This window comes from Pristis pectinata, chromosome 21, assembly GCF_009764475.1.
Source record: "Pristis pectinata isolate sPriPec2 chromosome 21, sPriPec2.1.pri, whole genome shotgun sequence".
NCBI classification, from domain to species: domain Eukaryota; kingdom Metazoa; phylum Chordata; class Chondrichthyes; order Rhinopristiformes; family Pristidae; genus Pristis; species Pristis pectinata.
The window spans coordinates 16,573,112-16,590,006 of NC_067425.1; the positions used below are offsets into that span (position 1 = coordinate 16,573,112).

Consider the following 16,895-nt stretch of genomic DNA (forward strand, 5'->3'; position numbering starts at 1 on the left):
TACTATGGAGATGTGGTCAATGTTCAGGGATCTTTTGCAGGATGTTAGGGATAAATTTGTCCCGGTGAGGCAGAGAAGGAATGGTAGGGTGAAGGAACCGTGGGTGATGAGAGCGGTGGAATAACTAGTTAGGAAGAAGAGGGCAGCATACATAAGGTGTAAGCAGCAAGGATCAGACAGGGCTCGTGAGGAATATAGAGTAGCAAGGAAGGAACTTAAGAAAGGGCTGAGGAGAGCGAGAAGGGGACATGAAAAGGCTTTGGCGAGTAGGGTTAAGGAGAATCCCAAGGCTTTTTTCTCGTACGTGAAGAGCAGAAGGATGGCTAGGGTGAAGGTAGGTCCGATTAAAGACAAAGGTGGGAGGATGTGCCTGGAAGCTGTGGAAGTGGGTGAGGTTCTCAATGAATACTTCTCTTCAGTATTCACCAAGGAGAGGGGTCTTGATGATGCTGAGAACAGTGTAGGTGAGGTTAATGTTCTAGAGTATGTAGATATGGCAAGGGAGGAGATTGCTGAACCATTGGTTAGGATCTTTGAGTCCTCGTTGTCAATGGGGATGGTACCAGAGGATTGGAGGGTGGCAAATGTTGTCCCCCTTATTCAAAAAAGGTAGTAAGGATAGGCCAGGGAATTACAGACCAGTGAGCCTTACGTCTGTGGTGGGTAAGCTGTTGGAAAGGATTCTAAAAGATAAGATCTGTGAGCATTTGAAGAAACATGGACTGATTAGGGACACAAGCCTGATCGGGTTCTTTGAGGAGGTGACCAGGAAGATTGATGAGGGTAGTGCAGTGGATGTGGTCTATGTGGATTTTAGTAAGGCATTTGACAAGGTTCTGCATGGTAGGCTTCTTCAGAAGGTCAGAGGCCAAGGGATCTGGGGAAGCTTGGCCGTGTGGATTCAAAATTGGCTTGCCTGTAGAAAGCAGAGAGTTGTGGTGGAGGGAATGCATTCGGATTGGAGGGCTGTGACTAGTGGTGTCCCGCAGGGATCGGTTCTGGGACCTCTACTTTTTGTGATATTTATTAACGACTTAGATGAGGAGGTGGAAGGATGGGTTAGCAAGTTTGCAGATGACACAAAGATTGGTGGTGTTGTGGATAGTGTGGAGGGCTGTAGAAGCTTGCAGAGGGATATTGATAGGATGCAGAACTGGGCTGACAAGTGGCAGATGGAGTTCAATCCAGAGAAGTGTGAGGTAGTACACTTTGGAAGGACAAACTCCAAGGTGGAGTACAAGGTAAATGTCAGGATTCTGGGCAGTGTGGAGGAGTAGAGGGATCTGGGGGTTCATATCCACAGATTACTGAAAGTTGCCTCACAGGTGGATAGAGTAGTTAAGAAAGCTTATGGGGTGTTAGCTTTCATAAGTCGTGGGATTGAGTTTAAGAGCCGTGAAGTAATGATGCATCTTTACAAAACTCTGGTTAGACCACACTTAGAGTACTGTGTCCAGTTCTGGTCGCCTCATTATAGGAAGGATGTGGAGGCATTGGAGAGGGTGCAGAGGAGATTTACCAGGATGCTGCCTGGATTAGAGAGTATGGATTATGAGGAGAGACTAAAGGAGCTAGGGCTGTTCTCATTGGAGAGAAGGAGGATGAGGGGAGATATGATAGAGGTATACAAGATATTGAGAGGAATAGATAGAGTGGACAGCCAGCGCCTCTTTCCCAGGGCGCCAATGCTCAAGACAAGAGGATATGCTTTAAGTTATTGGGTGGGAAGTTCAAGGGTGATGTCAGAGGGAGGTTTTTCACCCAGAGAGTGGTTGGTGCATGGAATGCACTGCCTGGGGTGGTGGTGGAGGCTGATACATTGGACAAGTTCAAGAGATTGTTAGATAAGCATATGGAGGAATTTAAGTTAGAGGGATATGTGGGAGGAAGGGGTTAGATAGTCTTAGGTGTGGTTTGAAGGGTGGCAGAACATGGTGGGCCGAAGGGCCTGTATTGTGCCGTATTGTTCTATGGTTCTATATCAAATATGTTTTAAATACATTTTTATTTTAATAATGTTGGTTTGTTTTTAATTATTTAACTGTTTTCAAATATGACTGAACTGTCAAAAGGGCATCAGGGATAGGGCCCCTAGTCACTACTCTCAAAATGCTCTGCTTCAGGATACTTGCAGCAGTGAGGCCTGGAGCAATTAGATCTGCAGGGTTGTAAAAAGTTTCTGGGGCCTTGGAGGTCTCGGGCTTGGTTGAACATGATCTGGCTCATTATATTAAATCTTAGCTTTTCTCTCCTTTCTACATAATAGGCCCTCCCTCATTCTGTGAAATGGGCAAAAAAGTGTGTTGTACAAATTCATTGATTTTAGTGTTGCTTGGCCATGCCTATCCACATCACTTAAAGCCAACAGACTACTGAAGAAAAGTGAAAGGAAAGATGAAAATACTGAAATTCATAAAATAAAAACTATTGGAACTGTGCAACAGTGCCATCAAGATCTGAAAGAGAATGTTAGATTTTCATTGGAGTGCGCCATTGTATGTTGTCGTTCATCAGAACTGGACATTTGCAACTTGAACAAAAGGGCAGGCACTCTCCCTGTCTCTGGAAGACTTTTGTTAGATGGCACAGGCTGACTCAAACCACTTGGTTATGTGGACCTCATTCTTACGAAGGAAATGCACTACTGTGTCCTAAAACAGGGCTGTTGTCCAAGAATACGCTGTACAATAAATGGTTGTTGACACAGTGGAGCTTTTCTATTCCACTTCTCCCCCCTGCTTCCCCCCCCCCCCCCCACCTTTTCTTACTAAATGGACTACTTCCTTGCAACCCCACCAATTTCCACCTCCCTCTCCCCCCGTACAGTCATACACCAGCCATCATAATTTTATCCGATTCATTTCTTGCCGCTCTTGGCTGACACTCTTCAAGGGACAGTTAAATGGATGTCCTTTTGTTTGTCATGATGAAATGATGGCAATTACCCAGATGTTTTCAATGACACGCCACTCTAAAATGCTTGAGTGGTTTTGTGTATAAATGAGGCACTAGCAAACGTGCAGAAATAGGATGAGAAACAAAAGAGATTAGAGCACTTAAATGTTGCTGTCTTCCTTAGAAGTGTGTTTTTGTTTTGGCAGGAGTTTAAGGGAGCAAAGCTGATCTTAAATGCATTGTAAAATTTAGATAGTGCCCAAAGCACCTATTTGCCTCTGTGGGATTCAGTAGTAACAAGCCAAATGTTGTGTGAAAAGATTAACAAGCAAAGAGGTGGCCACATTAGTGAGCTCATTGGAGCTGCAAGACTACAGTGCTTTTATTCTGTTTTGTCCAATGATAGTTTACTCACTGGTGAGCACAGACCTGATCCTGACCTGTTTTGCCAACACTTCAAATAATTTGGATAAATAGTTATTCCTGCTATTTCCATATTTATTTTTAACATACTGTTGTCCAAGTCTGTCAGGTTGAAATAATGAAGATTAAAAATGCAGATGTAAATTTTGCAAATGCCCAGTTGATGAATATTTCCATAAACCAGGAGACTGAGACTTTAAAGATAGTGTTGCTGATTTAAAGTGGGATTATAGCAGGTTTTTATCCCAAGGGATGATAATGAGTGGTGCATTCTGTAAACTTGAGTTAATATTTGTACTGTGAATGGATCAAATTTATTTATTTTAAAAATGCAGCAGAATGCGTGGGGTGCTTAGGGCAGAAACTTCAGGGAATACAGACTGCAAATCACCATTGTGTAGCATTTTGTGGTATCAAAGCACTTCCACTGATTTCTGAATTCCTGAAAAGCTTCCTTTAAATTTCTTTCCGTCAATTCTAGGTTCAGGTCATGATCATGAAGTTAGTGAGAATGTAAAGTCAGTATAAGCAGTGAGCAATGTTGGATGCTGAATGGCAAGATCAAGCAAGCAAGGAAAGAAATACCAGCATGTGGGATACATGGGAGAGGGGATGGACATTAAGGTAGTATGACTAATGCTGAGACATTGAATATATTCACGGTTGGGATAAATAGAATTTTGCATTATTGTGGAATCGAATGTTGTGGGGAACAGGCAACGAAGTAAATTTGAGGCCAAGATCTGACTAGCCATAATTTTATTGCATGGTAGAGCTGGCTTGATGAGCTTCAGTTCTTCTTCCTTTTCCTTGTGTTCTGACAAAAGACAGTACAACTGCTTCAGTAGAAACAAAGGACTGCAGGTGCTAGAATCTAGATGAAAAACACGATGCTGGAGGAACTCAGCAGGTCAGGCAGCATCCGTGGAGAAAAGCAGGCGGTCAATGTTTCGGGTCAGGACCCTTCTTTGGGACCTGGGTCAGGATCCTGACCCGAAACGTTAACCGCCTGCTTTTCTTCACGGATGCTGCCTGGCCTGCTGAGTTCCTCCAGCATCGTCGTGTTTTACAACTGCTTCTGTGTTTTTTTTTCCTCTACAAAACGTTTGCCTTAAACATGGTCACCACACTCTGAATTGCCTTCCATAAGTGTGAGAGTCAAGGGAATCAATTCATTTGTTTCACTCGTCACTGTCCTCTGAAGAAGTGCCATGTGCACGTCTCATTTTCTCATTGGCAGCATAGTCTTAGAGGAGCACAATGCCAGATCAGAACAAATATTGTGAAACTCTTTGAAGTGTTAAGCCAACCAAACATAGCTCCAGAAGACTATGTTAGCCCATAAATTTACATGACGTGTGTGTATTACCCCTACCTGGGAAGTCTAGAACCAGAGGTTGGGATCTCAATTAGAGGTAGGCCAATTAGTTCTGAAATAAGAAAACATTTCTTCGTTCAGCCAGTGGCAAGTCATTGAAACCCAGAGGGCTGTGGAGGCTCAATCATTGAGTTCATTCATAATAGAGATGGATAGATTTCTGGATGGTAAGAATAAGAAGGGATGTAGGATAGTGCAGGAAATTAATACAGACGTAGAAGATTGGCCATAATCTTGATGAATGGCAGAGCAGCCATTTATGCTCCTTCTAATGCTGCTCCTCTTTCTTAGGTTCTTACCCCTTACTATCCTATTTCCTCCAAGTTTCGTTTCGTGTCTTTTGAAAGACCCCATTATTAGGTCACTGTGCTATAGGAAGGATGTGATTGTGCTGGAGGGGGTGCAGAGCAGATTCCCCAGGATGTTGCCTGGGATGGAGCAGTAAATAAGATGAGGAGAGACTGGAGAATCTAGGTCTGTTCTCCCTGGAGCGGAGGAGGTTAGGAGGGGTCATGATTGAGGTAAATAAAATTATGAGGGGTATAGAACTTTTCACCATATCAGAGGTAGATAAAACTGGAGGACGTAGGTTTAGGGTAAGGGGGAAGAGACTTGGAGGGGATATGAGGGGGACCACCTACACCCAGAGAGTGGTAAGTACCTAGAATGAACTGCCCGAGAGAGTGGTTGAAGCTGGGTTCCTGACAGCATTTAAGAAGTGACTAAATAAGCACTTGAATTGCTGAGGTATGGAAGGCTATGGACCAAGTGCCAGGAGATGGAATTGATACAGAAGGGTGCCCATTGGGCGGGCTGGGCTGAATGGCCTGTTTCCATGCTGTATGATTCTATGATGTGGAATGAACCTGGTACCTGCCTTCTGTGAACAGATGAGAACCATTGAATAATGTGCAGTTCCTCTTCAAACTGTGGGGAAGGCTCAACGAGTCAAGATGGTCAGCAGCAAATTTTGTGATCAGTCTAATCACCACATTAAACTCTGCTGAATATCTGTGGCATAATGTTTAATTTACACATTTGTCTGCTTTAACAAATCTTTTTGTCAGTATGCTTAACAAATACTTTAATTTGTCACTGTACGGTGACTCTGTCTAGTTTAGAGCATTGTTTTGAAAGGATTGACAGAATCTCGACAACATTCTCTTTACTGGGTCATTATGGTGATCTTGTTTTGGGATACCCTGTTGCTGTAGAATGGTTTGCCATTTGTACAAATAGAAGCAAATACACTGCATACAAGTAGCTAAGTGATGAACATGCTGTGTTCAGTTGGGACCTTGGGGTGCATCAATGGACTCTCCATTAGCACTGAAACAATAGGCTGTATCACTCAGTAAGCAATCAAGCAGCCACAGGCTCAACTATTCAGGCAGTGATAGGAACTTGAATAAAGTTTTCATTTCAGTCACAAACAATTTTTTTTTTAGTTTTTACATATTCCCTTTGCAAACTTAAGATTCACGTGCGAGTGGATAATTTCTGAGCTGTATTCAACACATTGCAATACGTGCACTTTCGCAATGGGACATTATGGTGACTCACTGCATTGTTATAGAATCACTTTTATTGCATTAGTTCTTTTTTCCTTCATCCCAGCTCGTGTGGGCTGTCACCTGTAATGGCCTTCATTTTTCTGCTCTGTTAAATTGCTCTTTGCTCTCTCTATTGTAGATTGTTGTAGAGTAGAATTTCTACTGCAATGTTATAACTACTGGTGCTGGGAAATTTACCTCCTCTTACACTATGGGGTAGATTCCACAGTGCGAGTAGGATCTTGACATTGTGCTGCTATTCTGTGCAGTACCTTGGCACATACTGTATTTAAAGCTGTGGTATAAAAATAAGTTGTGCAGAATGTATGGTACAGAGCTGTTTGGCCTAGCTGGTCTACACTGATGTCTATACTCCCACAGCCTCCTTTTCCTATGAATCTCAATCCTATTTCTTTCTCCTGCGTGTTTGTTTGTCTAGCTTCCTCTTAAATGTATCTGTGCTGCTCCCCTCAGCCATTCTGTGAGAAGCAGGTTCCACAGTCTAACAACTCTAGGTGAAGAAGTTGCTCCTGAATGGCTTATGGATTTATTGGTGATTATTTATGGTACCTTGTTTCTGTCACCTGCAAAAGCTAAGACATTTTCTCTATAATCTGTTCATGCTAAGACATATTAGGTCAGCCATCAGCCTTTCTAGAGAAAAGTATCCCAGTCTATTCAGCTTTTCCTGATGGTTATATCCTCTCAATTCCAGTGATATCCTTGTAAATCATACCGCCATCTTTTTTAATAGGGAAACAAGAACCAAGCACAGTACTCAAGCACAATTCAATCAATGTTTGATAAAAGTTGAACGTAACTCTCTTCAGGGCAACATAGATACATCAGTGATTTCCATTTTTATAAGGGAACAGGCTCAAAGTGGTGACGGAAGTACATCTGTGCACACTGATTCAATTAACCCTTGGTCTTTGACCTTGCTTCACCTCATTGTTGCGTTTGGTCTTGACTTTGTATGTAAGATCACAGGAGCTCGGCTGATAATCAAACACAAAACTTATTTTTTAAGTGAACTTTGGAAAGAAGCTGCCACGATGCAGTAATCTGCAAAAGTTGTGGCTTGAAAGACTTGATCAAGTGAAGATGTTCATTTGAAATTAAATAAAAATTAAAATTGATGTGCTTAACAATCTAAGCAAATTTCTGCAGTCACTTGTCCAGCTGCTAAATATCTTGCTATAAACTACTTCTCTCTCTGTATCCAGTCGTTACCTTGGGGGGTGGGGGGGTGGGGTGGGGTGGGGTGGGAGGGGGAACGGTTTCTTTTCTATTGAAAACACAAGAAGGGTAAAAGAAGAAATTCCAATTGCATCCTGCTATCCTCAATACTATATACTGCAATTTTAACATTGTGCAGCAAAAGCAAAGTCAGAAACAACATTGCTGCAGTCAATGGGTGGTGCAGGATCTGAGAGTCATCTTCTCTTGAAACTCGCTGTATGATTGATGGATTTGCTAGTGTGTTGTGACTGGCTCAGCCCTATGAGCAAAGTGAGCAGCTTAACTGAGAATTTTACTCCCCACAAGTTCCTTGTATATATTCTTTTTAGAAGAGTTTCTTTCACCCTCATTTTATGTAGGGTTGTGAGCGCAGATCGATATTTATTTTTGGTTTGTCTGCAAACTGACTGTTCATCTGTTTCACGCTTTGGTGGATGACATTCACGCAAGGGCACCACCTGGTTGTAATGCCAATAAATAATCTGCAGCTAATTACAAGCGAATGCTGTGTCAGGGTATATATTATAAGGTCTAATTGGCAGACATTTCCTGCTCACATCAAAATTGACTCTTTTAAGGAGACCTAAATTGAATGGACAATACCACGGGCCACTCCATGGGTGGTTTCAATAGCAAAGCCTTGAGCACTGTTGGAAATCAGTGCTTCCCTCGTCTCTTTTCTCTTGGCATTGCTATCTCTCTTGCTCTTTTGCTTTCTCACTCCCATTCAACAGCCTCAATTTTATTCACCTCCCGTAACGTTTCTCCCTTTAGTGCTTGATGTCTGTTTCTGCCTTTGTGGTGTACTTCAGGATACGTTCTTGGGTTGAATATGCTAAATAAATATAAATCCCCATCTTATTTAGTCTAGGAAAGGACCCAAGGTGAATGCTGACCACGAATGGCCTTCAAAGCAATTTCTCATCTGAAAGTAACACTGTAGAATAGCATTTGGATACTTTGAAAATAAAGTAATATTTCATTTACAGCAAAGTTTATATCAACATAGCAAATTCAAGAGTGAATGTTGTATTTTCAATTCATTATATGAAAGGATTTCATAGAATTAGTGAATGATCTGGCACCAAGCCCATATTCGGTCCATCAAACCCGTGTCATTATTTTAAAAGAGCTATCCGATTACTCTTTTGTCTCTTCACCATTAATATATGATGGGAACAATCTTGCAGATTAATCCTATTCCCTTTTGAAAATTTATCATTGTCTCTGTTACTACCACCAATTCAGATCACAACAAAGTGATTTGTTTAAAGAAGGAAGTCCTCAGTTTGACTCTGTTCTGCCTCGATGAAATTTTACCCTGGTTACCCAAGTTCTGTTCATTAACGTACATCTAAAAGAACAGTGGCACTGTGAATACCAATGTATTCTAACCACCTCTGCAAAGACATGTGGTCGATACAAATCTTTGCTTCCTGTGCCATCAGTCAGTTTTGTATCCATGCTACAGTTGCCCTTCAAGTACCACACAGTTACCATCCCAGTCTGTTGTGGCGGTAAACTGACATCTCTCATCAGGTGCCAGGAAAAGGGATTACTGCGAATGGGTGCCCACTGGTCAGTGTGGATATGGTGGGCTGAATGGCCATTTTACATGCTGTATGTCTCGATGCCTCTGACTCGTATCACTACAGTTCTTGCATCTTTCTTTAACTTGCATGCAATTTGATTCTTGAAATTAATCCCTCTCTTTGGTGTCATGCAGCATTCTCCCAGTAGCATACGTTTCCTATGTTATCTCTTAATTCTAATCAAAAATTCCATTTTGATCTCTCAGCCCAATGTACCTTTCCAGCCTTATAGCATCTTATTTCTTTAATACCATTACCAAAACTATTCTTGTGTTTCTTGTCTTTCCTGGTGACCTTGCCACCATAATTATTAACTTCGCAATACTCCACAATTTGAGTTGGGTTTCTGTTTCCAGTACATCAAATCTCTTACACCTGCAACTCATCAGTTGCATTAAACTGCCTATGTATTTACATACATGCATTTCAAATTCATCTTCGATTACTGTTTACTCGGCCACTATCAGACCCCACCTATCGCTGAAGTATTCTGTACTCCAGTACTATCTGGTGCTATCTTCCAGGTTTTTGTGTGTGCACTCTGGCGGCTCAGTATTTCATGCCAGCACCTAAATCTCTGCTCCATTAGCTTTAGCCTGTTCCCAGCCACATAAGTTAACCTTCCCAGAAGGGTATTGGATCAAAGTTTCTCTGGTTGCAAATCGTCCATCTTGAACAGGTCTCCCACCTCTACCTCACAACTGGCTCAGGTAACCTGGAATTTGAACCCTTCCCTCTTGCATGTATAAACCCATTTCAGAGCATTATAGAGCTGCACCTGACAGTCATTTGCTAAACATCTGTCATCAGCATAGCGATTTTATCACATGAGATAATAATATGTCAAATGGGACTGAAGTCATTGTTTTCTTTGCTGTTTCAGATTGGGTGGAATACCTGTAGGAGTAGTTGCTGTGGAAACCAGGACAGTAGAGTTATCAATCCCAGCAGATCCTGCAAACCTGGATTCAGAAGCAAAGGTAGGTCTTGCTGATCTCTAACGTTCTCGGAGGTCAACTGGTTTAAATGGCATTTTCTCACAATTTGGCTTATTACAGTTTTTACATTAATGAGATGATGCAAAAATGGAAGAGAAAGTCAGAAATGCCAAGGCATCTCATTTTAACAAATTAGGCAGAGCCTCTTTGGGAAAAGTTGTGCTTTGCAGATTATTGCCAAGTTTGATCTGAAACTTGAGCAGTGAAAAGAAAACTGCAGATGCTGGAAATCTGAAATAAAACCAGAAACCACTGGAAAAGCTCATCAGGTCAGGCACCTATGGAGAGAGAATCAGAGCTAATGTTTCAGGTTGATGACCCTTCTTCACAACCTGAAAGTGTTAGAATTTGGAATGATATATTTCAGAAGCATAAGCAGAAAGGAAAAAGTACTGGGTAGCTCTTGTTAATAAAGGATGAGTTCACTGCAGCAGTGAGGAATGGCTTTAGCTCAGTTGAATCATTTTTGTATGGAAATAAGAGTAAGAAGTTGCTGGTGGGAGTAGAATGTCGCCCTCCCCCTGCACCCCTTCCTTCCCTCCCCCGCCCCCCCCACACCCCTCCCTCAGAAGAGAGGCAGCACCGTAGGACGGAGTACATGCCAAGACAAAAATTAACATTATTGGAAAGGTACTACAGTAATCATGGGTGATTTTAATTATCTTACAAATTGGACAAATCAAATTGGCAAGGATAGCTTTGAGGACAAGTTCACTGAATGTATCTGGGATGATTTCTTACTACAATATGTTGAGTCAACAAGGGAGCAGGATATCTTGAATGTGGCATTATGTACCGAGACGGAATTAATGATCTAACAGTTTCAGATTCAGTTTGAAAGTGTGAAAACAGTGTCCTATATTTTAATAAAAGATGTTACAGTGGCATGAGGACAGAGTTGGCTAAAGTGGACTGAGAAATAGACTTAATGGGTAAGTTAGTAGACCAGCAATGGTAGACATTTAAGGAGTTGTTTCATAAATTTCAACAAAGATATTTTCCAGTGAGAGACAATCTATGAGAAGGATGCACCATCGGTGGCTAACTACAGAAGTTAAGGGTGGTGATCAGCGGTGTTGTGGATAGTGTGGAGGGCTGTCGGAACTTACAGAGGGATATTGATAGGATGCAGAGCTGGGCTGACAAGTGGCAGATGGAGTTCAATCCGGAGAAGTGTGAGGTGGTACACTTTGGAAGGACAAACTCCAGGGCAGAGTACAAGGTAAATGGCAAGGTACTTGGCAGTGTAGAGGAGCAGAGGGATCTGGGGGTTCATATTCACAGTTCACTGTAAGTTGCCTCACAGGTGGATAGAGCAGTTAAGAAGGCCTATGGGATGTTAGCTTTCATAAATCGTGGGATTGAGTTTAAGAGCTGCTAAGTGATGATGCAGCTTTACAAAACTCTAGTTAGACCACACTTAGAGTACTGTGTTCAGTTTTGGTCGCTGCATTATAGGAAGGATGTGGAGGCGTTGGAGAGGGTGCAGAGGAGATTTACCAGGATGCTACCTGGATTAGAGCGTATGGAATATGAGCACAGGCTTAAGGTGCTAGGGCTTTATTCACTGGAAAGGAGGAGGATGAGAGGAGACATGATAGAGGTATATAAAATATTGAGAGGAATAGATAGATTAGACAGCCAGCGCCTCCTTCCCAGGGCACCAATGCTCAAGACGAGAGGGCGTGGCTTTAAGGTTATGGGTGGGAGGTTCAGGGGAGATGTCATGGGGAGGTTTTTCACTCAGAGAGTGGTTGGTGCATGGAATACACTGCCTGGGGTGGTGGTGGAGGCAGATACATTGGACAGATTCAAGAGTTTGTTGGATAGGCACATGGAGGAATGTGAGATAGAGGGATATGCGGGAGGAAAGGGTTAGATAGTGTGAGGGTGGTTTGATGGACGGCACAACATGGTGGGCCGAAGGGCCTGTTTTGTGCTGTATGGTTCTATGGTATCAAATTTAAAGAAAAGTTGTATAGTGTTGTGAGGGTTAGTGATTAGAGTATGAGAGTAAACCTGCAAATAATATAGAAACAGACAATGAGAGCTTCTACAGGTATGAAAAAAAGGAGTAGCTAAAGTGTACCTTGGTCCCATAGAGGAATATAGTCCCATAGGCTCTCATTTCCCAAAGGCTTAGGACCTTCGCCTGAGTTTCTGGAAGTCACTTTGGCCACCAGTCGTGCTGTTACCGGCGGGACCAGCAGGGAGACGCGACTCATTGTGGCGCAGAAACCAGGAAAGGTCACCACAGTTACGGTGTAACTCAACTCTAAAGGACCTGGTGGCGGGAACCAGGGGGTTACCCCAAGAGAGTCATAGTTACTCCCGCTAAATGGAAAAAAAAATGGCAGTGATTCAAAATAGTTATTTTGAATTGTGAAAATATAATGCTACTTTTCAAAAAAAGGAGACAGAAGCCAAGAAACTACAGTCCACATTTGCAATACAAAGGATCTGGGGGTCCTAGTGCATAAAATACAAAGGGGTTTGCCTGCGGGTAATTAGGAAGGCTGATGGAATGTTACAGAGGGTATGGAATATAAAAGTATAGAACTTCTATTTGTTACCTTACAGGACACTGGTAAGACCATGTCTGAAGTATAATATTTCAGGAAATATTTAAGGAATGAGAAACTTGCATTGGAGGTAGTGCAGAAAATGTTCGCTTGGATGATTTCTAGGATGAATGCGTTAACAAGTGAAGAAAGTTTGAACTGGTTGGGTATATACACCATAAAAGTATAGAAGAAAGAAAGGTGATCTTATTGAAACAGATAAGATTGAGGGGGATTGACAGAATGGATGCTGAGAGGATGTTTCTTCTGGTGGGGGTATCCAGAACTATTGGGAATGTTACAGAATAACAAATTATCCATTTAAGACAGACGAAGAGGGATTGTTCTCTGAGTGTCAAAGGAAGTCGAGGGGTATGAGAGAGAGTGGGAAAGTGGTCTTGAGGCCGACACTGGATCAGTTATGATCTTATTGAATGGCAGAGTGGGCTCGGGGCTGAGTGACTCACTCCTGCTACTTGTTCTCAAAAACAAGCTGGAGAAAACAAAAGGAATGTCTGGGATAGGGTGGAGACCAAAAAGAAATGGATGATGCAGGTTGGTTACCAACAGCTAATCTCTCTGGAGTAGGTGTAATTGGAGGGAGATGACCAAGGACAGAGGAGAGAAAAAGGGAAAAACGCTGCTGGAACTGTGAGATAGAGAACACAGTGCAGTAAAACTCCGATAACCTGGCACACTCGAGACTTCATTGGCACCACGCAGGCAGATTTAATAGATTTTCCCGTGAAGCCGGTGAGTTGAAAGGGAATGTTGGAACTAGGGCCACGGTGAGTTGAAGGGAAGTGTGGCAAACATCTCCTGGTGAGCCAGATACTGAACCATCAGGATTTCTGAATAGTCAGATGGCAGATTGTAGGAGTTTTACTGTAATTGCTGGAAATTTGAAATAAAAAGAAAGCTGGACAAGCCCTGTGTAGAGAGAAGAAACATTCTAAGTTGATGACCTTGCATCAGAACTGGGCAGTCTCACACAAATTGGAAAGATTGGTTATCTGAAATTATTGAATGCTGAAGACTCGAGGATTGTAGCTTGCTGGATGGAAAATGAAGTGCTTTTCCTCAGACTCCCTTTGGGTTAAAGTGACAGGTAACTGGAAGCTTAGGGTCACCCTTACAGACTGAACAGAGGGACTTTGCAAAGATGTGACCAAATTAGCATTTGTTTTTTCTCTCCAGCATAAAGGAGACCATGTTGTGCGTACTGAATTCACTACACTAAAGTGGGGAAAGTGCACGTGACTTGTTACTTCATCTGGAAGGAATGTTTGGGCCCTTGGCTGGTAGGAAAGAAAGAGGTAAAAGGGCAGATGTTGCACTGCCTATTGCTGCAAGGGAAGTGGTGTGAGAAGGGGAGTGGTTGATAGAGATGGAAAACTGAACCAGGGAGTCATGCAGGAAAGGATCCATCCAAAGGCTGAATAGGGAGCTTACTAACTTCTTGAGCATTTCCAGCATTTTGTTTATTCCAGAACACAAGTCAAAGTCAAGTTTATTGTCATATGTGCAAGTACATGTGTGCACAGGTGCAATGAAAAACTTATTTGCAGCAGCATCACAGGCACATAGCATCAGCGACACAACATTCACAAGATAAACAAATAAAACATAAATTATACAAGAAATAACACAATTAGAACAAAATAAGTGAAGTCCATTGTACTGCAAAATGATCATAGTGTTGCTATACTGTAGCGATTAGGGTTGTGCCAGTTGGTTCAAGAACCGAATGGTTGAAGGGAAGTAGCTGTTCTTGAGCCTGGTGGTGTGGGACTTCAGGCTTTTGTACTTCCTGCCTGATGGTCGAGAAGATGGCATGGCCCATATCATTGATGATAGATGTTTCCTTCTTGAGGCAGCACCTCATGTAGATACTCCCAGTGGTGGGGAGGGATGTGCCAGTGATGCATTGGGCTGAGCCCACTACTCTCTGCAGCTTCTTGCGTTCTTGTGCATTCGAATTGCCGTACCAGACCATGATGCAACCAGTCAGGATACTTTCAACAGTACATCTGCAAAAGTTTGGTAGAGTGTTTGGTGATAATCTGAACCTCTTTAACCTTCTAAGAAAGTAAAGGCACTGGCATGCCTTCCTTGTGATTGCATCTATCTGCAGGGCCCAGGACAGGTCATCCGATATGTTAACGCACAAGGAATTTAAAGCTGCTGACTCTCTCCGCTGCATGAGTACTGATCGCACAATGACCCTAGTGGTTTCGACTCTCCACGGAAATTCATTGCTGGTATCATAGCATAAACTTCCAATGAAAGATTTTTTATTTATATAATAATCTTTCATGGCATCCTGATGCACCAAAGCATTTTTGAAGAGTAGTCAGCAATATGATGAAAGGAGGGGCAACAAGTAATTTATAGTTTGCTCGATGACAGAATAACAATTAAGTAATAATCAGATTTGGCCAATTAATTGGCTTACACCAGAACCCAAAAAGAAATGAAAACTCCCTATAAGGACCATTCAAAGTTGATGATTGTGCTTCAGGATGTGATTCAAGCTATCTGGGGGACATCTTGCCAGGTGTTAAGATAAAATTGGTTATGAATGGAGAAGATGTTGGGAATGGCATAAGAAGTGGCCTCTGATTATAACACTACTGTGCCTTTTGAGGGAGGAAAAGGAGGTGGAGATCTTCAGAGTCTCCACAGATATGACGCAAACCAGATTCCATCTGCCTGGCACCAAGATAGCAGATCCACCACAATCTTGATTAAAGGCAGAGCAGGCCTGTAGGGCTGGGTAGCATACTCCTGCTTCTATCTGTTAAATTCTTAAAATAGCCAGGCTTATTTCTCCAAAATGTTGCAGGTCATGTGTTCCTTTCCATTACGTGATGTCACCATTTCTCCATACAGTAGGTCAAAACAGAGCATTTTAAACTTTGCTGTTTGTTTTCATCAGAAAAGTGGAAAGACTTGTTAAGTTGGCACATACTTTGAAAGATGTGACAAAACAATCACAATTTCTCCCCACATATTAGGGAAGCACCTGGACTTGGCAACTTGTAGTGTTGGACTCTGGAGTATAAACGACTCATTTATTTAAGTATTCTCCGCCATATCTCGATGGTAACATTTTTGCCTCTGAATTGGAAAGTTCAAGTCCCACCTCGATGACTTGAGCATAAGATATCTTGACTGTCGCTCCAGTGTAGTGCTGAGGGAATGTGGTGTTGTTGGAGATGCCACCTTTTCAGATGAGCCATTAAGCAGAGGCTCACCTGCTCCACCAGGTGACACTATTTTAAGCCAGGAAGCGCACCTTACTCTTTCATTTGGCCTCATTTCTCCTCAGTGGATGTCACTAAGGTTAATGAAAATTTTTTTAAAAAACTACAAATGCTGGAAATCTGAAATAAAATCGGAAAATGCTAGAAACACTCAGCAGGTCAGGCAACATCTGTAAAAAGCTTAATTGAAAAAAAGGGCCCTTGGCATTAAACAATAACTCCATTTCTCTTTCCACAGATGCTGCCTGACCTGCTGATTTGTTTCCAGCGCATTGTTTTTGTCAATAAAATTGATGATTGAGTCATTACCACAGTTTATAGGAGCTTGTTCTGTTCAATTTAATTGCTGTGTTTCCTCCACTAAAACAGTTGTTATACTTCATTGGCTGTAAAATATTTTGGAACATGCTGAGGTTATGAAAGATACTATAGAAATCAAAGTCTTACTAACCTCTCCACTTTTCCCATAACTGTTCCATTTCCTGCTTTATTTAAATGTAGGTATTTCCCCTTTAATGTGCAATTACTGATCAATCATATGTTTTGTGGTATGCATTAACAGATAATCCAGCAAGCTGGGCAAGTTTGGTTCCCTGACTCTGCCTTCAAAACTGCTCAAGCCATTAAGGACCTGAATCGAGAAGGGCTTCCCCTGATGGTGTTTGCCAATTGGCGAGGTTTCTCTGGTGGAATGAAAGGTAAAGAGATTAAAGTGATATGTTTCCAAATTTGCTTGCCTCAAAGAGCTATGCCCTCCATATTTTACTGCAGCAGGGAGAGAGACATTTTCAAGCACAGTGCCTCCTTGACCATAGTCCATACAGCTCAGAGGTTACACAAAGTTGAATGCTGTGCTGCCATGAAGCACTTGGTCTAGTGGTTGAACAATAATCAATTTTGACCCACTGGCAGTCAAACCTTTTGCATGCTCAGTTGTATGTGATCTGAACTTGGCGAAGCCAGAGCTGTAACCAGTTCAAGAAGGCA

General features: G+C 42.2%; 1 protein-coding gene across 1 annotated transcript in view; it reads left to right on the forward strand.

Moving 5' to 3' along the window:
- Positions 1-16,895, forward strand: part of acaca (acetyl-CoA carboxylase alpha) — a 237,926-nt gene that overhangs the window by 179,536 nt on the left and 41,495 nt on the right. The window contains 2 exon segments of the mRNA XM_052035876.1: positions 9,967-10,063; positions 16,471-16,606. Of these exon segments, the coding sequence (XP_051891836.1) occupies positions 9,967-10,063; positions 16,471-16,606 (233 nt within the window).